Genomic DNA, 16,880 nt, shown 5'->3' with positions numbered 1-16,880 from the left:
CTCACTTCTGAGTTACAGAGTGTGTGCGTGTTTAGTCGCTCAGTCGTGTCCAATTCTTTGCAATCCCCACAGGCTGCAACTCACCAGGATTCTCTGTCCACAGTATTTCCCAGGCAAGAATACTGGAATGGGTTGCCATTTCCTCCTCCAGGGGATCTTCCTGACCCAGGGAGACCCAGATTGAACCCGAGTCTCCTGCATTGCCGATTCTTTACCGTCTTAGCCACCAGGGAAGCCCCAAGTGTTAAAAATAGCACTCTGGATCATGATTATCATTATTATGAGCAGTGATTTTACTTCCAAGAAGACATCTGGCCACGTCCAGAGACAATTCTGATTGGCACAACTGGGGAGAGGGGGTGTGAGTGTTAGAAGCATCTAATAAATGTCTAACATGGATACTGTTAGACATCTGACAATGCAGAGGACACTCCGCCAGAGTAGATTCTCTGGCTTAAAATATTAGTACAATTAACACTTGAACAACAAGGATTTGAAATGCATGGTGCCAGTTCTATGTGTATTTTTCTCAGACATAAATACTACAGTATGATGCAATTCTAGGTTCACTGAATCTATATGGATGTGGAACTGCAGATAATGAGGAATTCCAGATATGAAGGGATGGCATACACAGAGGGTCAGATTTTCAACTGCCCAGAGGGTCAGCGCCCCTAATTCCTGCACTGTTCAAAGATCAACTGTAGTTCCAAAATTGAGAAACCCTGCTCGAAACCAGCACATCTGGTAAAACTGTACAGTGGACTCTGCTCCTAGTATTCTTCTCTCAGGGTTTCCTGGAGATAATTCTTGACCTATTTGCTGTCCGGTTCTGATCACCTCCTACTCAACCCGCTCATGAGGGAGGGATCCTACACAGTATGAGATGACTGAATATCTGACACCTGATAGATGCGACTGATGGCAGTTTATTAGTCACATATACTCACAGCCCAGGAAAGGAAGATATTACACGTCATACAGGGCCACACAGGGGATGTACTCAGGAATAGGGTGAACAAACAGAATCTGCGGGAGGCAGGCTTTCTAGTGAAAAGAGGATGATGGGTTCCGCGGCCAATGCAGGATGATGTGATGGCTTGTTTGAATAATTCTGTGGGCTGGCAAGGAGGTGACTTACTAGGTTAAGGACCAGGAGAGGTTCAGCTGGTCTGGCGAATAGAGGAACTAGCCAGGTAAATGGGGGCCCCATCTGGGGAGAGGAGGGAAACTCTTAGGTCTCTGGAGTCTTGACAAGATATCAAGGCAGCATATGAAATTTTAAGCCTCACAAAACCAGGCCTCAATCAAATCCCTACCTCTTCCACCCTCTACAAAGCCTTACATACCATAATATTTCAATGCACTAATATTTCAGCCAACAGGAAATCTTGTTACATATTTTAAAAACTCAGGTTTGTGGAGAAGTTTGGCGGTTTCCTTATCAGCAAATAAGACGAAATTCTCTCTTTCATCAAACCACAAGATTTTCAAGGAAAGTTCAAAGAGGGATCTCCCACTTAGTATCAATAATCCATTGCTGAAAATCAAGACATTCTAACACTACATAATTTTCCCACCATTTTGGGTGGGTGCCTATTTTCCTACTGTTTTAAAGCAAAGAATTCTATTGCATTATACATTAATTCCAACCCTCCCACTAGCTTCACATTTCCCCCAGGACAGCACTCCAGTACATGGGTCATGCACATATGATATCTTTGGCTTTCGTATTTTCTTTTAGCTTTGCTATTTCTTTTACCAAATGTTTTTTTCTCACTTGCTTTGTTTCTCCACAACTCTCTTCAATACTTTTCCAACTTTTTAGGAACTCACTTTACAAAATGACAAAAGCAGGGGCTACGTGGGAAATGCACCATGAAAGTGCGTTTCTAATAAGAATGTAACGGAGGAATGACTGTTACTCTGTACGATGCTCTTATGCCTTCCCTTCTGCCAGCAACACCAATTATACACATCCCCTTTGATGATATTTGCAAACATTTCAAAACATCCGCAGATGGTTCTGATGGTTCAGCAATTGTATTTGGAATACAACAAGACTTCCTGTATATTGTTTTCTGTTTTTTAAATAAAAAAAGTTACATTGAACTATATGATTTCACTTATATAAAGTCCTCAAAATAAGCAAAATTATTATAGGGTATTCAAAGTCAGGATTACATTTGGTTACATTTGGATGGGGTGGGTAGAAAGTAACTGAAAGGGGGGTATCTGAATGCCAATAACATTCTTTCTTCTCCTGAGGGCTGATATAACAGAAAAACTCAATTTATGAAAATTCATTTAGCTGCACACTTAAGATTTGAGCACTATTCTCTATGTATGTTTTGCATCAATAAAACGTTCTAAAAATCGTTTAAAAGATGTTAAATTCTATATTGGGGATGTAAATTTTTGTTGCTGCTGTTTGTTTTTGGCCATGCCACATGGCATGTGGGATCTTATTTCCCCGACTAGGAATTGAACCCATGTCCCCTGTAGTTAGAAGTGCAGAGTCTTAACCACTGGACCACCAAGGAAGTCCCTGCGGATGTAAATTGTTTCCATATAGAACCAGACCAAAAATCACTGTTTTCAGAGAAATAAGCTTTTGTTGAAGTTTAGGTATTAAAATAAAAAACTAAGATAAAAAATGTTAATGGGGGGACATTTGGCAGAAATTACCTGCTTTTTTCTTAAGGCAATTTACTTTTGCTCCCTCATGGCTCTTGACAGAAGATGATCCACATTAGTGGAAAAAAAGAGAAGGGCACACAGAGGGGACACTGGGCTATTTGTCTCCAACTCTCACAGGAATGAGAGGGACTAAAGTAGGTTATTGAATGGAGTTCCATTAAACAGAAGTTTCAGAATAAGGAAAGAGTATGTATACATGGTCTAGAAATAGGTAATATTTCAAAAAGGAAGAAGAAACATCAACTTACATGGGCCATTGTTTTGAACTGCAAGCACTGGTCAGTCCTTTTCAAGATTTCTGTTAGAGATCTGCAGAGTTCAGATAAGCCAGATCTGGAAGAAGACAAAGCAGCGATAAAACCAGAGGTGCCTCAGAGCTCCCCCAGATGACTTATGTTAGTTTTATGAGTTTTCCTCTTCCATTCCTGCTTCCAAAATACTCCTCACCACTCTCAAACTGGAGGAGAGCACAGGGAGTCTAAAGAAATCCAAGCTTTGATGTGTGTACATGCTCTGTTTCATCCCACTCTCTGTGACTCCCTGGGCCTTAGCCCACCAGGCTCCTCTGTCCAAGGGATTTCCCAGGCAAGAATACTGAGTGGGGTTGCCATTTCCTATTCCAGGGGATTTTCCCAACCCAGGGATCAAACTTGCATCTGCTTGGTAGGCGGATTCACCACCCAGACACCTGAGAAGCCCATGTCTTAAGAATACTACCTAGAAAAGAAAAAGTCCCTGACTCATGTCTTTTAGGCACTGATAGCAGTCTCATGACTGCTTCCTTTCACAGCATCCTGGCAAATGCATTTATTTTGCTTCTGAACCAATACTTTGAGCCAAGTTGCCTATGAAGTCCTCCAACTGCTACTAGATCTTCTTGTCTTATTAGTCTAACTGTGCAGGTAACATCATCAAAATAAAAACTGTAAGGCATAAATCTTATTGTATGAAATCCACGCACCTCCACAGAGACCTCACAGCTATACTCTGGATGTAACTTGACAGTGTTTGCTATCAGTAGATCAATATCTTCCCCCTCATGATGGACTGGGCTTCCCAAGTGGCGCAATGGTAAAGAACCCGCCTGCTTATGCAGGAGACACAGGAGACATAGGTTTGACTCCTGGGTTGGGAAGATTCCCTGGAAGAGGAAATGGTAGCCTTCTCCAGTATACTTGCCTGGAAAATCCCATGGACAGAGGAGCCTGGCAGGCTACAGTCCATGGGGTCGCAGAGTTGGACACGACTGACTACGCATTACTACTACTGATGATGGATTACTAAGTAAAGTGGGAAAGATTTAAGTATACATAATGATGAGATCTGGAGAAGGCAATGGCACCCCACTCCAGTACTCTTGCCTGGAAAATCCCATGGATGGGAAAGCAGTCCATGGGGTCGCTAAGAGTCAGACACGACTGAGCGACTTCACTTTCACTTTCCACTTTCATGCATTGGAGAAGGAAATGGCAACCCACTCCAGTGTTCTTGCCTGGAGAATCCCAGGGACGAGGGAGCCTGGTGGGCTGCCGTCTATGGGGTTGCACAGAGTCGGACACGACTGAAGCAACTTAGCAGCAGCAGCAATGATGAGATTTGGTATACTGTTGCAATTACTAACATAGGCTTTGCTGTCAAACTTACAGGATATAAATCTCAGCTCTCATAGTTATCAAACTGTGTTACCTTAGACATGTTACTTTGCAGCCTTAGAGTCCTCCTATAAAAAATGGTGGTAACTATAGATTCTATCCCAAAGCATTGTTATGAGTATTAAATAAGACTCTACATATATATGCACTAAAGTTGCAAATAAACGTTTAATAAAAGTCAGCTATATCACTGAAAATGAAGAATACTACATACTTCTTTCCACAATTATTAAAGAAAATTCTCTTCTGCTCTTTATTCTTCCACAAAAAAAATTTGAGCTTCTCAGCCCCACTCTTCCTCATAATGCTAATAAATTTCAAAACTTCAGGTTGGTAGGCAATTCCTCTTGAATAACAACAATTTACAAAAGGACAGACAGTATGAGGATGGATGAAGCACACATGGCAAAATCCTCATAATTTTTGGATCTGGGTGATGAGGAAAAACATGGAATTACAATTTAATAATAACTAAATCTATTGAGCATTTATGTGTCAAGCATTATCTGAGGACTTTACACATATTAATTCACCTGTTCATAGCAATCCTATACAGTAGGTTCTATTATTATCCTCCTTTTACAGATGAAGGAATAGTGGTGCAAAGAGATGAACTGCCCCAACTTCACCGAGTTCTACATGGCAAGTTAGGATTAGAATCCAGGTAATTCAGCTCCATAACTCATCCTATTGCCACTATACTAAACTCCCTTTCATAAGATCACATAAATACGTGATCTGAAACACACATACGCTGTCAAAAACTTCAAGTCACTTGTCAAATTTCTATACTGTTTTCCTCCCTTCCTACTAATATTTCCCTTCTCTTGTTGACACAGATTTCTCTGTTAAAAATCTATCACCTTGAAACTCCTAAAGGCTAAGACTGAAAAGCTAAGACTTTGTCACCAAACATCTTTTCCTGGTTTTGACCTCAGGGCAGTGGAAAAGATCAAGGATACCTAGGGTATGATTCCAACTAAACTGTAATCTTCTCAATAAATGACAGCCTAAAATAATGCTATGCAGTTAGCCTCCCTGTATGACCTGCAGATCATTTAAACTATTAGAAAGCAGCAGCTCACAGGTGGAATTAAATGACTGCCAAGTGTTCATCTAAATAGCCAATGGAGAGGAAGAACAAAATGCCAGGCCATTGGGTAGGCTATTTCAGCTGGTTAGTTAAAGCCTAACTAGCTAAAGACTACCTGGAATAAGCCTGCAGAGTCCAACAAAATAGGACTGACTCAAGAGAGGGAGGAAATTCGTTGGAATGTGACAGAGGACAGGGATAAGAAAAGCCCCTCTGTAAACAGCTGTGCTCCAGCTGAAGGATTCTGAGGCTGTGGGGAACCATTCTGGAATGACCGCTGCTACTGAAGTGAGAGAACAAGATAGGCAGGGACTAACTGGAGATTGAGTGCTATTAGTAAAGTGAGGGTAATTTAGCAAGCGGGTGTCTCCCGAATAAAATGAAAACAGCAAGGTAGGTCTGGAGCAACATTGGTAAGAAAGCTATAAGCTCTCAAAAAGGGAGTCTTTATGGCATTTTACAACTGCTGCGTGACCTGTGCAGTAGTAACGTTTTCTATTAACTGTGTAGTTGGTTTTCTGTCTTTTCTCTCTCAACAAGATTAACGGCAGGATTGCTTTTTGTCTTAGTCTGACCTATTTTTCACTTCTTACAAGTATCCCCGGGTCTAGAAAAAGAACTGAAATTACACTTCATGGAACAAAGAGGAAACATCATATAGATTTCCTTCTTTCTAAAGACTGGGGGACGGTGACGGGAATCGACGCAATGAGCCTTTTTCCCCACCTCAGCTGGGCCAGACTAAGGACACACCCCCGCTACGACCCTCGCTCCCACCATCCATCACACACACTACCCGACGGAAATAAGAGGGAGCCTGGGGTGAAGCTGTGCCTTCCCGGCATCGGAGAGAATGGCCAGAGTACAATAGCCAGGGCTGGAAGCTGTCTCCGAGTTCAAGAGCGCTGCCTTGGGAGGGAGCTCTGGTTAAGCTGTGGTTCTGAGAGCTGTTGTTCTGCGTCTTTTTGTTACAGGCCTTCACTGTGGGGTTAGTAAATCTAACTCGGAGCCATTCTGGGCCGCTGCATCTGCGCGGCCCTGAAGCAGGAGGACAGAGGACGCATCAGAGCACACAGTGTCCGGGCAGCGTCACAAACTACACAGTCACTGCAGCCGGGTGCACACAGAGACCGCGCCGCCCCCGCGCCGCCCCCGCGCCCATTTCCTCAGTGCACGAGACCAACTCACCTCTCCGAGCCGAAACCAGCAAGGAAGCCGGAAGGAAACTAGGCGCAGAGGCATGTGGGAAATGTAGTCCCGGGTAGGGAGGGCCTGGTCCTCGCCTTAACGGGTTTCGTGGGATGCGCAAGCGCGGGCGCGAGTGGGCAGGGCGGGAGCGTGCCGTAGACCTCCCGGCTTGGGGTTCAGCTGAAGCGGCACCGGCTTCGAGGCTTCACGGGGATGAATGAGGCGCCCGCTGCCAGCTTGGGTTTGAGGTGTCTCTGCGGAACTGCTACTGGGGTTTAGAGAAACCGTCTTGGCACTAGCAGCGCCTAATACATGTGCTAGACATACGGCAAGTGCTCTATATATATACCCAAGCAGGACGTAGGTACATCAAGTCTCAATATCCCCAAACTCTTAGCAGAATCTGGACACAGAGGTTGCTCGCGCTCTAATTCTTTCCCTCCCCCACTTCCTCCTCTCTTTGGGTTTTTTTCCTCTTTCCCTCCTGCACTTGTGAAGGTATAATTCTATAAAAGCCTACTAGGTTAAGGGGGTTGATATTGTCATTTAGATATTCTTTGTCCTTACCGATTAAAAAAAAATTCTAGTTCTAGTAATTACTGAGATAGGGTGTTTTGCTTCAAGTATTTTCTTTCTTTCTTTTTTTTTTTTTTTTTTTGCTTCAAGTATTTTCAAGCCCTGTTAAGTACATACATTTATGACTGTTTTCCTGATTTCAAGCCCTGTTAAGTACATACATTTATGACTGTTTTCCTGATGATGAGGTCTGAAAAGTAAAGATTAGGAAGGGTGGTCCTCAGATGAGTAATAATTGAATTTGTCCTGTGCTGAGTTCATTCAGGAAAGAAACTGGATAAGCCTGCTGGGGACCACACTGCAGCATCCTTCTCATCTTAAAATTTTTATGTATTGGTTCATAGATAGAAGAGTTTTTCGTCTCTCAAAAAACTTCAGGAAACATCTGAAAATATCTAGGCTTATCTTAAATCTCACTTTTTTTTAACAGTTAAATATATAAGGGGTAGAAGATAAATGAAAATTATGGTAGTGGATTTGTCTCTTTCTACTTTTAGTTCATTTTGTTTTTGCTTCATGTAACAATATGTTAAAGCTGTTAGTACAGTATATGCACATTTATGATTGTGTGTCTTCCTAATGAATTGACCCTGCTATGATGAAACGTTTCTCTGTCTCTTGTCTTGACATCTGTTTTATTTAGTACAGTCACTCTGGGCTTGCCAGGCTGTGATGGTGGTAAAGAACCCACATGCCAATGCAGGAGATGTTAGGAGACTCGGGTTGGATCCCTGGGTCGGGAAGATCCCCTGGAGAAGAGGATGGCAACCCACTCCAGAAATCTTGCCTGGGAAATCCCATGGACAGGGGAATCTTGTGGGCTACAGCCCACAGGGTCATGAAGAGTCAGACACGACAGAGTGATTGGTACACATGCAGGTACCCATTGCATTAAAAATGTATGATAAACTTCACTGGAGTATGGGGGGAAAAGAAGCTGATCTAAGTAACTCTGGAAATGAATAGAAACTGTAAGTCTAGAGACAAATGTACATATATGGTGTCTGGGTAAACAGTTCTGAAACCACTACATGTATATTGGTATTAAACAAATAGATGGATGAAAGACAATGAAAGCCAGGTTTTTCAGTCTTGGAGTGGGAGGTTCCAGACCACCAAGCAGGGAAGGTAAGAGCGTTCTGGTCACCAATTACAATGTGTGTGAAGAGTTTTCCACACACCACCAAGCAATTTTTGGACACCAGCTGGATGTCCTACAATTCAGCCCAATTCAGACACCGTTTACTCAGAGATAGCATCAGATTGCACAGGTTGAGGGCTCGGTCCTGTAAGATTGCTCACCCGCATCACTTTAGATGCGAGTTGTAAGCCTAGATTGTTACCTGTGTTTCTGACCAATTGGTTATGTTCTCACAACCCCTCCTTCAGGTTTGATTAATTTGCTGCAATGGCTCACAGAACTAAGGAAAACTGTTTACTTACTAGATTACCAATTTATTATGAAGGATATTAAGGGATATGAATGAACAGCCAAATGAGATAAGGAGGGGAAAGTTATCATGGAGTTTGGGGCCTGCAGGGTACAGTGACACATGGATGCATTCTGATTCCCGAACCTAGAAGCTCTCTGAACACCCTCCTCTTGGGTTTTTATGGAGGCTTCATTACATAGCCCAATTTCTAGCCCCTCTCCATCCCCAGAGGTGGGATGGTGACAAAGGTGAGAAAAAGGGGATCTGAAAGTTTCAACCTCTAGTCACACTGGCTACCAGATCCCATCCTTGGGTGCTTCCCAAAAATCACTTCTTGGGCTTCTCTGGTGCTCCAATGGTTAAGAATCCATGTGTCAATGCAGGGGACATGGGTCTGATCCCTTATCCAGGAGCATCCCACATGCCACCGGGCAACTAAGCCCAGGAGCCACACCTACTGAGTCCGCATACAGCAACTGCTGAAGCCAGTACGCCTAGAGCTTGTGCATTGCAACAAAAGCCACTGCAATGAGAAGCCCGTGTACCACAATGAAGAGGAGCCCCTGCTCACCGCAACTAGAAAAAGCCTATGCAGCAATGAATTTCCAGCACAACCAACAGTAAATAATTTTTTAAAAGCTGATATCAGTGATATGTTGATAGCATGTACCTCTAATACGATGTTGTAAGAATGACAGTTAGTGTGACCTTCTTCCCCCAGATTTAAACCCCTAGTCTAACTAGGAAAAGAACTTTAGACAATTACAACTTTGGGTACATTTTATAAAACTAGCAGTGCTTCTCAAAACTGTCAAGGACATCAAAAACAAGGAAACTGGGACTTCCCTGATGGTCCAGTAGTAAACAATCCTCATGCCAATGCAGGGCACACGGGTTTCATCCCTGGTCCTGGAATATCCCATATGCCATAGAACAACTAAGCTCGTGGGACACAACTACTGAAGCCCAAGCACTCTAGAGCCCTTGTCTGCAGCAAGAGAAGCCATTATGGGAAACCTGTGCACCACAAGGAAAAGTAGCCCCCGCTGGCTGCAACTGAAGAAAGCCTGAGCACAGAAATGAAGACCCAAAGCAACCAAAACTAATTTTTAAAAAAACCAAGGATATCCTGAGAGACTGTCACAGTCTTGAGCAGCATAAGGATCAGATCAGATCAGTTGCTCAGTCGTGTCCGACTCTCTGCGACCCCATGAATCACAGCACGCCAGGCCTCCCTGTCCATCACCAACTCCCGGAGTTCACTCAGACTCACGTCCATCGAGTCAGTGATGCCATCCAGCCATCTCATCCTGTCGTCCCCTTCTCCTCCTGCCCCCAATCCCTCCCAGCATCAGAGTCTTTTCCAATGAGTCAACTCTTCGCATGAGGTGGCCAAAGTACTGGAGTTTCAGCTTTAGCATCATTCCTTCCAAAGAAACCCCAGGGCCAATCTCCTTCAGAATGGACTGGTTGGATCTCCTTGCAGTCCAAGGGATTCTCAAGAGTCTTCTCCAACACCACAGTCCAAAAGCATCAATTCTTTGGTGCTCAGCCTTCTTCACAGTCCAACTCTCACATTGATACATGACCACAGGAAAAACCATAGCCTTGACTAGATGAATCTTTGTTGGCAAAGTAATGTCTCTGCTTTTGAATATGCTATCTAGGTTGGTCATAACTTTCCTTCCAAGGAATAAGCGTCTTTTAATTTCATGGCTGCAGTCACCATCTGCAGTGATTTTGGAGCCCCCCAAAATAAAATCTGACACTGTTTCCACTGTTTCCCCATCTATTTCCCATGAAGTGATGGGACCGGATGCCATGATCTTCATTTTCTGAATGTTGAGCTTTAAGCCAACTTTTTCACTCTCCACTTTCACTTTCATCAAGAGGCTTTTTAGTTCCTCTTTACTTTCTGCTATAAGGCTGGTGTCATCTGCATATCTGAGGTTATTGATATTTCTCCCAGCAATCTTGATTCCAGCTTGTGTTTTCTTCCAGTCCAGCGTTTCTCATGATGTATTCTGCATATAAGTTAAATAAACAGGATCAGATCAGATCAGTCACTCAGTCGTGTCCGACTCTTTGCTACCCCATGAATCGCAGCACGCCAGGCCTCCCTGTCCATCACCAGCTCCCGGAGTTCACTCAGACTCACGTCCATCGAGTCAGTGATGCCATCCAGCCATCTCATCTTCTGTCGTCCCCTTCTCCTCCTACCCCCAATCCCTCCCAGCATCAGAGTCTTTTCCAATGAGTCAACTCTTCGCATGAGGTGGCCAAAGTACTGGAGTTTCAGCTTTAGCATCATTCCTTCCAAAGAAATCCCAGGGCTGATCTCCTTCAGAACGGACTGGTTGGATCTCCTTGCAGTCCAAGGGATTCTCAAGAATCTTCTCCAACACCACAGTTCAAAAGCATCAATTGTTCAGCGCTCAGCCTTCCTCACAGTCCAACTCTCACATCCATACATGACCACAGGAAAAACCATAGCCTTGACTAGACGAACCTTTGTTGGCAAAGTAGAGGACTAAATATAATGTATCCTGGATAGGATCCTGGAGCAGAAGGATATTAGGTAAAAACTAAGGACATTTGACTTAAGTATTGTGTTCAGTCACTCAGTCGTGTCCAACTCTTTGCAACCTCATGGACTGCAGCATGCAAGGCTTCCCTGTCCTTCACCATCTTCTGGAGCTTGGTCAAACTCATGACCATTGAGTTGGTGATGGTGTCTAACCATCTCATCCTCTGTCATCCCCTTTTCCTCCTACGTTCAATCTTTCTCAGGATCAGGGCCTTTTCTAATAAGTCAGCTCTTCGTATCAGGTGGCCAAAGTATTGGAGCTTCAGCCTCAGTGTCAGTCCTTCCAATGAATATTCAGGGCTGATTTCCTTTAGGATTGACTGGTTTGATCTCCTGGCTGTCCAAGGATGGACTATGGGCTTTAGTTAATAAGAATATGTTAATGCAAATGTACCACATTAGTGTAGGATGTTAACAAAAGGAAAAACTGAGTTCTCATTATTTGGGAACTCAACTATTTTTGCAACTTTTCTGTAGATCTAAAACCATTCTAAAAGAAAAGGCGTATTTAAAATAAAGTATGAGGCTATAGACAGGGAAGCCTGGTGTGATGCAATCCATGGGGTTGCAAAGAGTTGGACACAACTTAGCAGGACCAACCCCACACCGTGGCTGCACTGGCACAGGAGGGCCTAGAGGAGCTATCCCACGTTGAAGATCAGGAAGGGCTGCGGTGAGGAGATACCCCTCGTCCAAGGTAAGAAGCATTGGATGCACTTTGCTGGAGTAGCCATGAAGAGATACCCCATGCCCAAGGTAAGAGAAACCCAAGTAAGATGGTAGGTGTTGCAAGAGGGCATCAGAGGGCAGACACACTGAAACCATACTCACAGGAAACTAGTCAATCTAATCACACTAGGACCACAGCCTTGTCTAACTCAATGAAACTAAGCCATGCCCGTGGGGCAACCCAAGATGGGCGGGTCATGGTGGAGACATCTGACAGAATGTGGTCCACTGGAGAAGGGAATGGCAAACCACTTCAGTATTCTTGCCTTGAGAACCCCATGAACAGTATGAAAAGGCAAAATGATAGGATACTGAAAGAGGAACTCCTCAGGTCAGTAGGTCCCCAATATGCTACTGGAGATCAGTGGAGAAATAACTCCAGAAAGAATGAAGGGATGGAGCCAAAGCAAAAACAATACCCAGTTGTAGATGTGACTGGTGATAGAAGCAAGGCCCGATGCTATAAAGAGCAATATTGCATAGGAATCTGAAATGTCAGTTCCATGAATCAAGGCAAATTGGAAGTGGTCAAACAAGAGATGGCAAGAGTGAATGTCGACATTCTAGGAATCAGCGAACTGAAATGGACTGGAATGGGTGAATTTAACTCAGATGACCATTATATCTACTACAGTGGGCAGGAATCCCTCAGAAGAAATGGAGTAGCCATCATGGTCAACAAAAGAGTCCGAAATGCAGTACTTGGATGCAATCTCAAAAACGACAGAATGATCTCTGTTCGTTTCCAAGGCAAACCATTCAATATCACAGTAATCCAAGTCTATGCCCCAACCAGTAACGCTGAAGAAGCTGAAGTTGAACGGTTTTATGAAGACCTACAAGACCTTTTAGAACTAACACCCAAAAAAGATGTCCTTTTCATTATAGGGGACTGGAATGCAAAAGTAGGAAGTCAAGAAACACCTGGCGTAACAGGCAAATTTGGCCTTGGAATACGCAATGAAGAAGGGCGAAGACTAACAGAGTTTTGCCAAGAAAATGCACTGGTCATAACAAACACCCTCTTCCAACAACATAAGAGAAGACTCTATACATGGACATCACCAGATGGTCAACACCGAAATCAGATTGATTATATTCTTTGCAGCCAAAGATGGAGAAGCTCTATACAGTCAGCAAAAACAAGACCAGGAGCTGACTGTGGCTCAGACCATGAACTCCTTATTGCCAAATTCAGACTTAAATTGAAGACAGGAGGGAAAACCACTAGACCATTCAGGTATGACCTAAATCAAATACCTTATGATTATACAGAGGAAGTGAGAAATAGATTCAAGGGCCTAGATCTGATAGGTAGAGTGCCTGATAAGCTATGGAATGAGATTCTTGACATTGTACAGGAGACAGGGGTCAAGACCATCCCCATGGAAAAGAAATGCAAAAAAGCAAAATGGCTGTCTGGGGAGGCCTTACAAATAGCTGTGAAAAGAGAAGCGAAAAGCAAAGGAGAAAAGGAAAGATATAAACATCTGAATGCAGAGTTCCAAAGAATAGCAAGAAGAGATAAGAAAGCCTTCTTCAGCGATCAATGCAAAGAAATAGAGGAAAACAACAGAATGGGAAAGACTAGAGATCGCTTCAAGAAAATCAGAGATACCAAAGGAACATTTCATGCAAAGATGGGCTCGATAAATGACAGAAATGGTATGGACCTAACAGAAGCAGAAGATATTAAGAAGAGATGGCAAGAATACACAGAAGAACTGTACAAAAAAGATCTTCATGACCCAGATAATCACGATGGTGTGATCACTGACCTAGAGCCAGACATCTGGAATGTGAAGTCAAGTGGGGCTTAGAAAGCATCACTACAAGCAAAGCTAGTGGAGGTGATGGAATTCCAGTTGAGCTATTCCAAATCCTGAAAGATGATGCTGTGAAAGTGCTGCACTCAATATGCCAGCAAATGTGGAAAACTCAGCAGTGGCCACAGGACTGGAAAAGGTCAGTTTTCATTCCAATCCCAAAGAAAGGCAATGCCAAAGAATGCTCAAACTACCGCACAGTTGCACTCATTTCACACACTAGTAAAGTAATGCTCAAAATTCTCCAAGCCAGGCTTCAGCAATATGTGAACCATGAACTTCCAGATGTGCAAGCTGGTTTTAGAAAAGGCAGAGGAACCAGAGATCAAATTGCCAACATCCGCTGGGTCATGGAAAAAGCAAGAGAGTTCCAGAAAAACATCTATTTCTGCTTTATTGACTATGCCAAAGCCCTTGACTGTGTGGATCACAATAAACTGTGGAAGATTCTGAAAGAGATGGGAATACCAGACCACCTGCTCTGCCTCTTAAGAAATTTGTATGCAGGTAAGGAAGCAACACTTAGAACTGGACATGGAACAACAGACTGGTTCCAAATAGGAAAAGGAGTACGTCAAGGCTGTATATTGTCACCCTGTTTATTTAACTTATATGCAGAGTACATCATGAGAAACTCTGGACTGGAAGAAACACAGGCTGGAATCAAGATTGCCGGGAGAAATATCAATAACCTCAGATATGCAGTTGATGGTGAAAGTGGAGAGTGAAAAAGTTGGCTTAAAGCTCAACATTCAGAAAACGAAGATCATGGCATCTGGTCCCATCACTTCATGGGAAATAGATGGGGAAACAGTGGAAACAGTGTCAGATTTTATTTTGGGGGGCTCCAAAATCACTGCAGATGGTGACTGCAGCCATGAAATTAAAAGACGCTTATTCCTTGGAAGGAAAGTTATGACCAACCTAGATAGCATATTCAAAAGCAGAGACATTACTTTGCCAACAAAGATTCATCTAGTCAAGGCTATGGTTTTTCCTGTGGTCATGTATCAATGTGAGAGTTGGACTGTGAAGAAGGCTGAGCACCAAAGAATTGATGCTTTTGGACTGTGGTGTTGGAGAAGACTCTTGAGAATCCCTTGGACTGCAAGGAGATCCAACCAGTCCATTCTGAAGGAGATTGGCCCTGGGGTTTCTTTGGAAGGAATGATGCTAAAGCTGAAACTCCAGTACTTTGGCCACCTCATGCGAAGAGTTGAGTCATTGGAAAAGACTCTGATGCTGGGAGGGATTGGGGGCAGGAGGAGAAGGGGACGACAGAGGATGAGATGGCTGGATGGCATCACTGACTCGATGGACGTGAGTCTGAGTGAACTCTGGGAGTTGGTGATGGACAGGGAGGCCTGGCGTGCTGTGATTCATGGGGTCGCAGAGAGTTGGACATGACCGATCGACTGATCTGATCTGATCTGATAGCAACTGAACAACAGCAATTTAAAAAAATAATAAAAGTGGAAAACATGAAAGAAAATGTGAAAGGCAGTGTCAGAAATTCTAATGCCTAACAGAAATTCTAAAAGGAGAAACCAATAATAAGGAAGAAAAGGGAATTTTTAGGAATAAGAGAAAAAAAGCAGATAAAAAATTTTCTTGGGGGTGAAAAAAGACACAAATTTTCCAAGTAAAAATTATAAAAGCTAAAATTTAAAGTACTCTTTCTTTTCCCAGGCCTACTTTTGAAAATGTTACACGCATTAATTATTTCTCAGAACAAGCTCTTTGTGTCAGTACTATTTTGATCCTGTGACAGACACAGAAACCCACAGAGGTGAAGCAACCTCTCCAAAGTCCCAGAGCAATTAGTAGAGGAGGCAGAATGCAAACCTGCTTTCTTTGTTAATAAAACTTTTTATTTTGACATAATATCAAACAGAAAAGTTGCAAAAACAGCACAAAGAATTTCTGTATACCCTTCATATAGATTTTATAAATGCTAACATTTACCACTTTTATTTTACAATCCTATTTTTGCCTGAACAATTGGAATTTTATTCAGAAAAGTTGGTTGCACACATAAGGCTGCTGTTAAGTCGCTTCAGTTGTGTCCAACTCTGTGCGACCCCATAGACGGAAACCCACCAGCTTCCCCCGTCCCTGGGATTTTCCAGGCAAGAACACTGGAGTGGGTTGCCATTTCCTTCTCCAATGTATGAAAGTGAAAAGTGAAAGGGAAATCGCTCAGTCGTGTCTGATTCTTAGCGACCCCATGGACTGCAGCCTCCTCTGTCCATGGGATTTTCCAGGCACATAAGGCTCCTTTCCCCTAAATCCTTCAGTATATACATCCTAAAAGCAGACATTCTCTTTCATAATTTCCATTATAATTATCAAAATTATGAAATTTACATGCATATAATACTTTTAATATTTACATTATTCAAATTCACAATTGTTCAAATAAAGCCTTTATAGAAAAAAAATTTTTTTTCTGGTCTGGGATCATATATTACAGTTGTCATGTCTCTTTGGTCTCCTTTAACTTGAAACAGTTCCTCACGTTTGATCCTTCTTGACAGTGACATTTTTGAAGCGTAAAGGCCAGTTGTAGAACATTGCTTGAATTGCATTTTTCTGTGATTTCCTTATCATTAAATTCTGGTATGCCCTTTGTTAGGAATATCACAGGAGTTGCTCTGTTTTCCTGCATTATAACAGGAGGTACAGGATATCATTTTGTACCACAGTGGTTATGTTAACTTTGATTACCGGTTAAGGTGCTGTCTGCCAGGTTTCTTTACTGTAAAATTACTACTTTCCCCTTTGTAATCAATATTTGTGGAGACAGATTTTAAAATGGTATCAAATTCTATTTTCTCATCAAATTTTCACTCACTAGTTTGGCATACATTGATGATTTTTTTCCTTAATTTTATTTATTTCTTTTCTGGCTGCGCTGGGTCTTTGTTGCTGTGCAGGCTTTTCTCTAGCTGTGGCAAGCAAGGGGCTACGCTCTAGTTGCGGGGCGTGAACTTCTCATTGCAGTGGCTTCTCCTGTTGGGGAGCATGGGCTCTATGGCGTGCAAGCTTCAGTAGTTGTGGCACATGGGCTCAGTGTTTGCGGCTTCCAGGCTCTAG

The 16,880-nt window shown here is 42.9% G+C and overlaps 1 protein-coding gene across 1 annotated transcript in view; it reads right to left on the bottom strand.

Moving 5' to 3' along the window:
* Nucleotides 1–16,880, bottom strand: part of LOC112580382 — a 51,847-nt gene that overhangs the window by 15,239 nt on the left and 19,728 nt on the right. The window contains exons 5-10 of the mRNA XM_045163211.1: nt 6,735–6,950; nt 6,199–6,483; nt 4,567–4,765; nt 2,949–3,033; nt 1,926–2,081; nt 1,142–1,213 (exon numbers count right to left, since the gene is read on the bottom strand). Of these exons, the coding sequence (XP_045019146.1) occupies nt 1,142–1,213; nt 1,926–2,081; nt 2,949–3,033; nt 4,567–4,765; nt 6,199–6,483; nt 6,735–6,950 (1,013 nt within the window). The remainder of the gene's footprint in view (nt 1–1,141; nt 1,214–1,925; nt 2,082–2,948; nt 3,034–4,566; nt 4,766–6,198; nt 6,484–6,734; nt 6,951–16,880) is intronic.

Source organism: Bubalus bubalis, chromosome 18 (genome assembly GCF_019923935.1).
Source record: "Bubalus bubalis isolate 160015118507 breed Murrah chromosome 18, NDDB_SH_1, whole genome shotgun sequence".
Classification (NCBI taxonomy): domain Eukaryota; kingdom Metazoa; phylum Chordata; class Mammalia; order Artiodactyla; family Bovidae; genus Bubalus; species Bubalus bubalis.
This window is presented reverse-complemented; position numbering and strand designations above follow the sequence as displayed.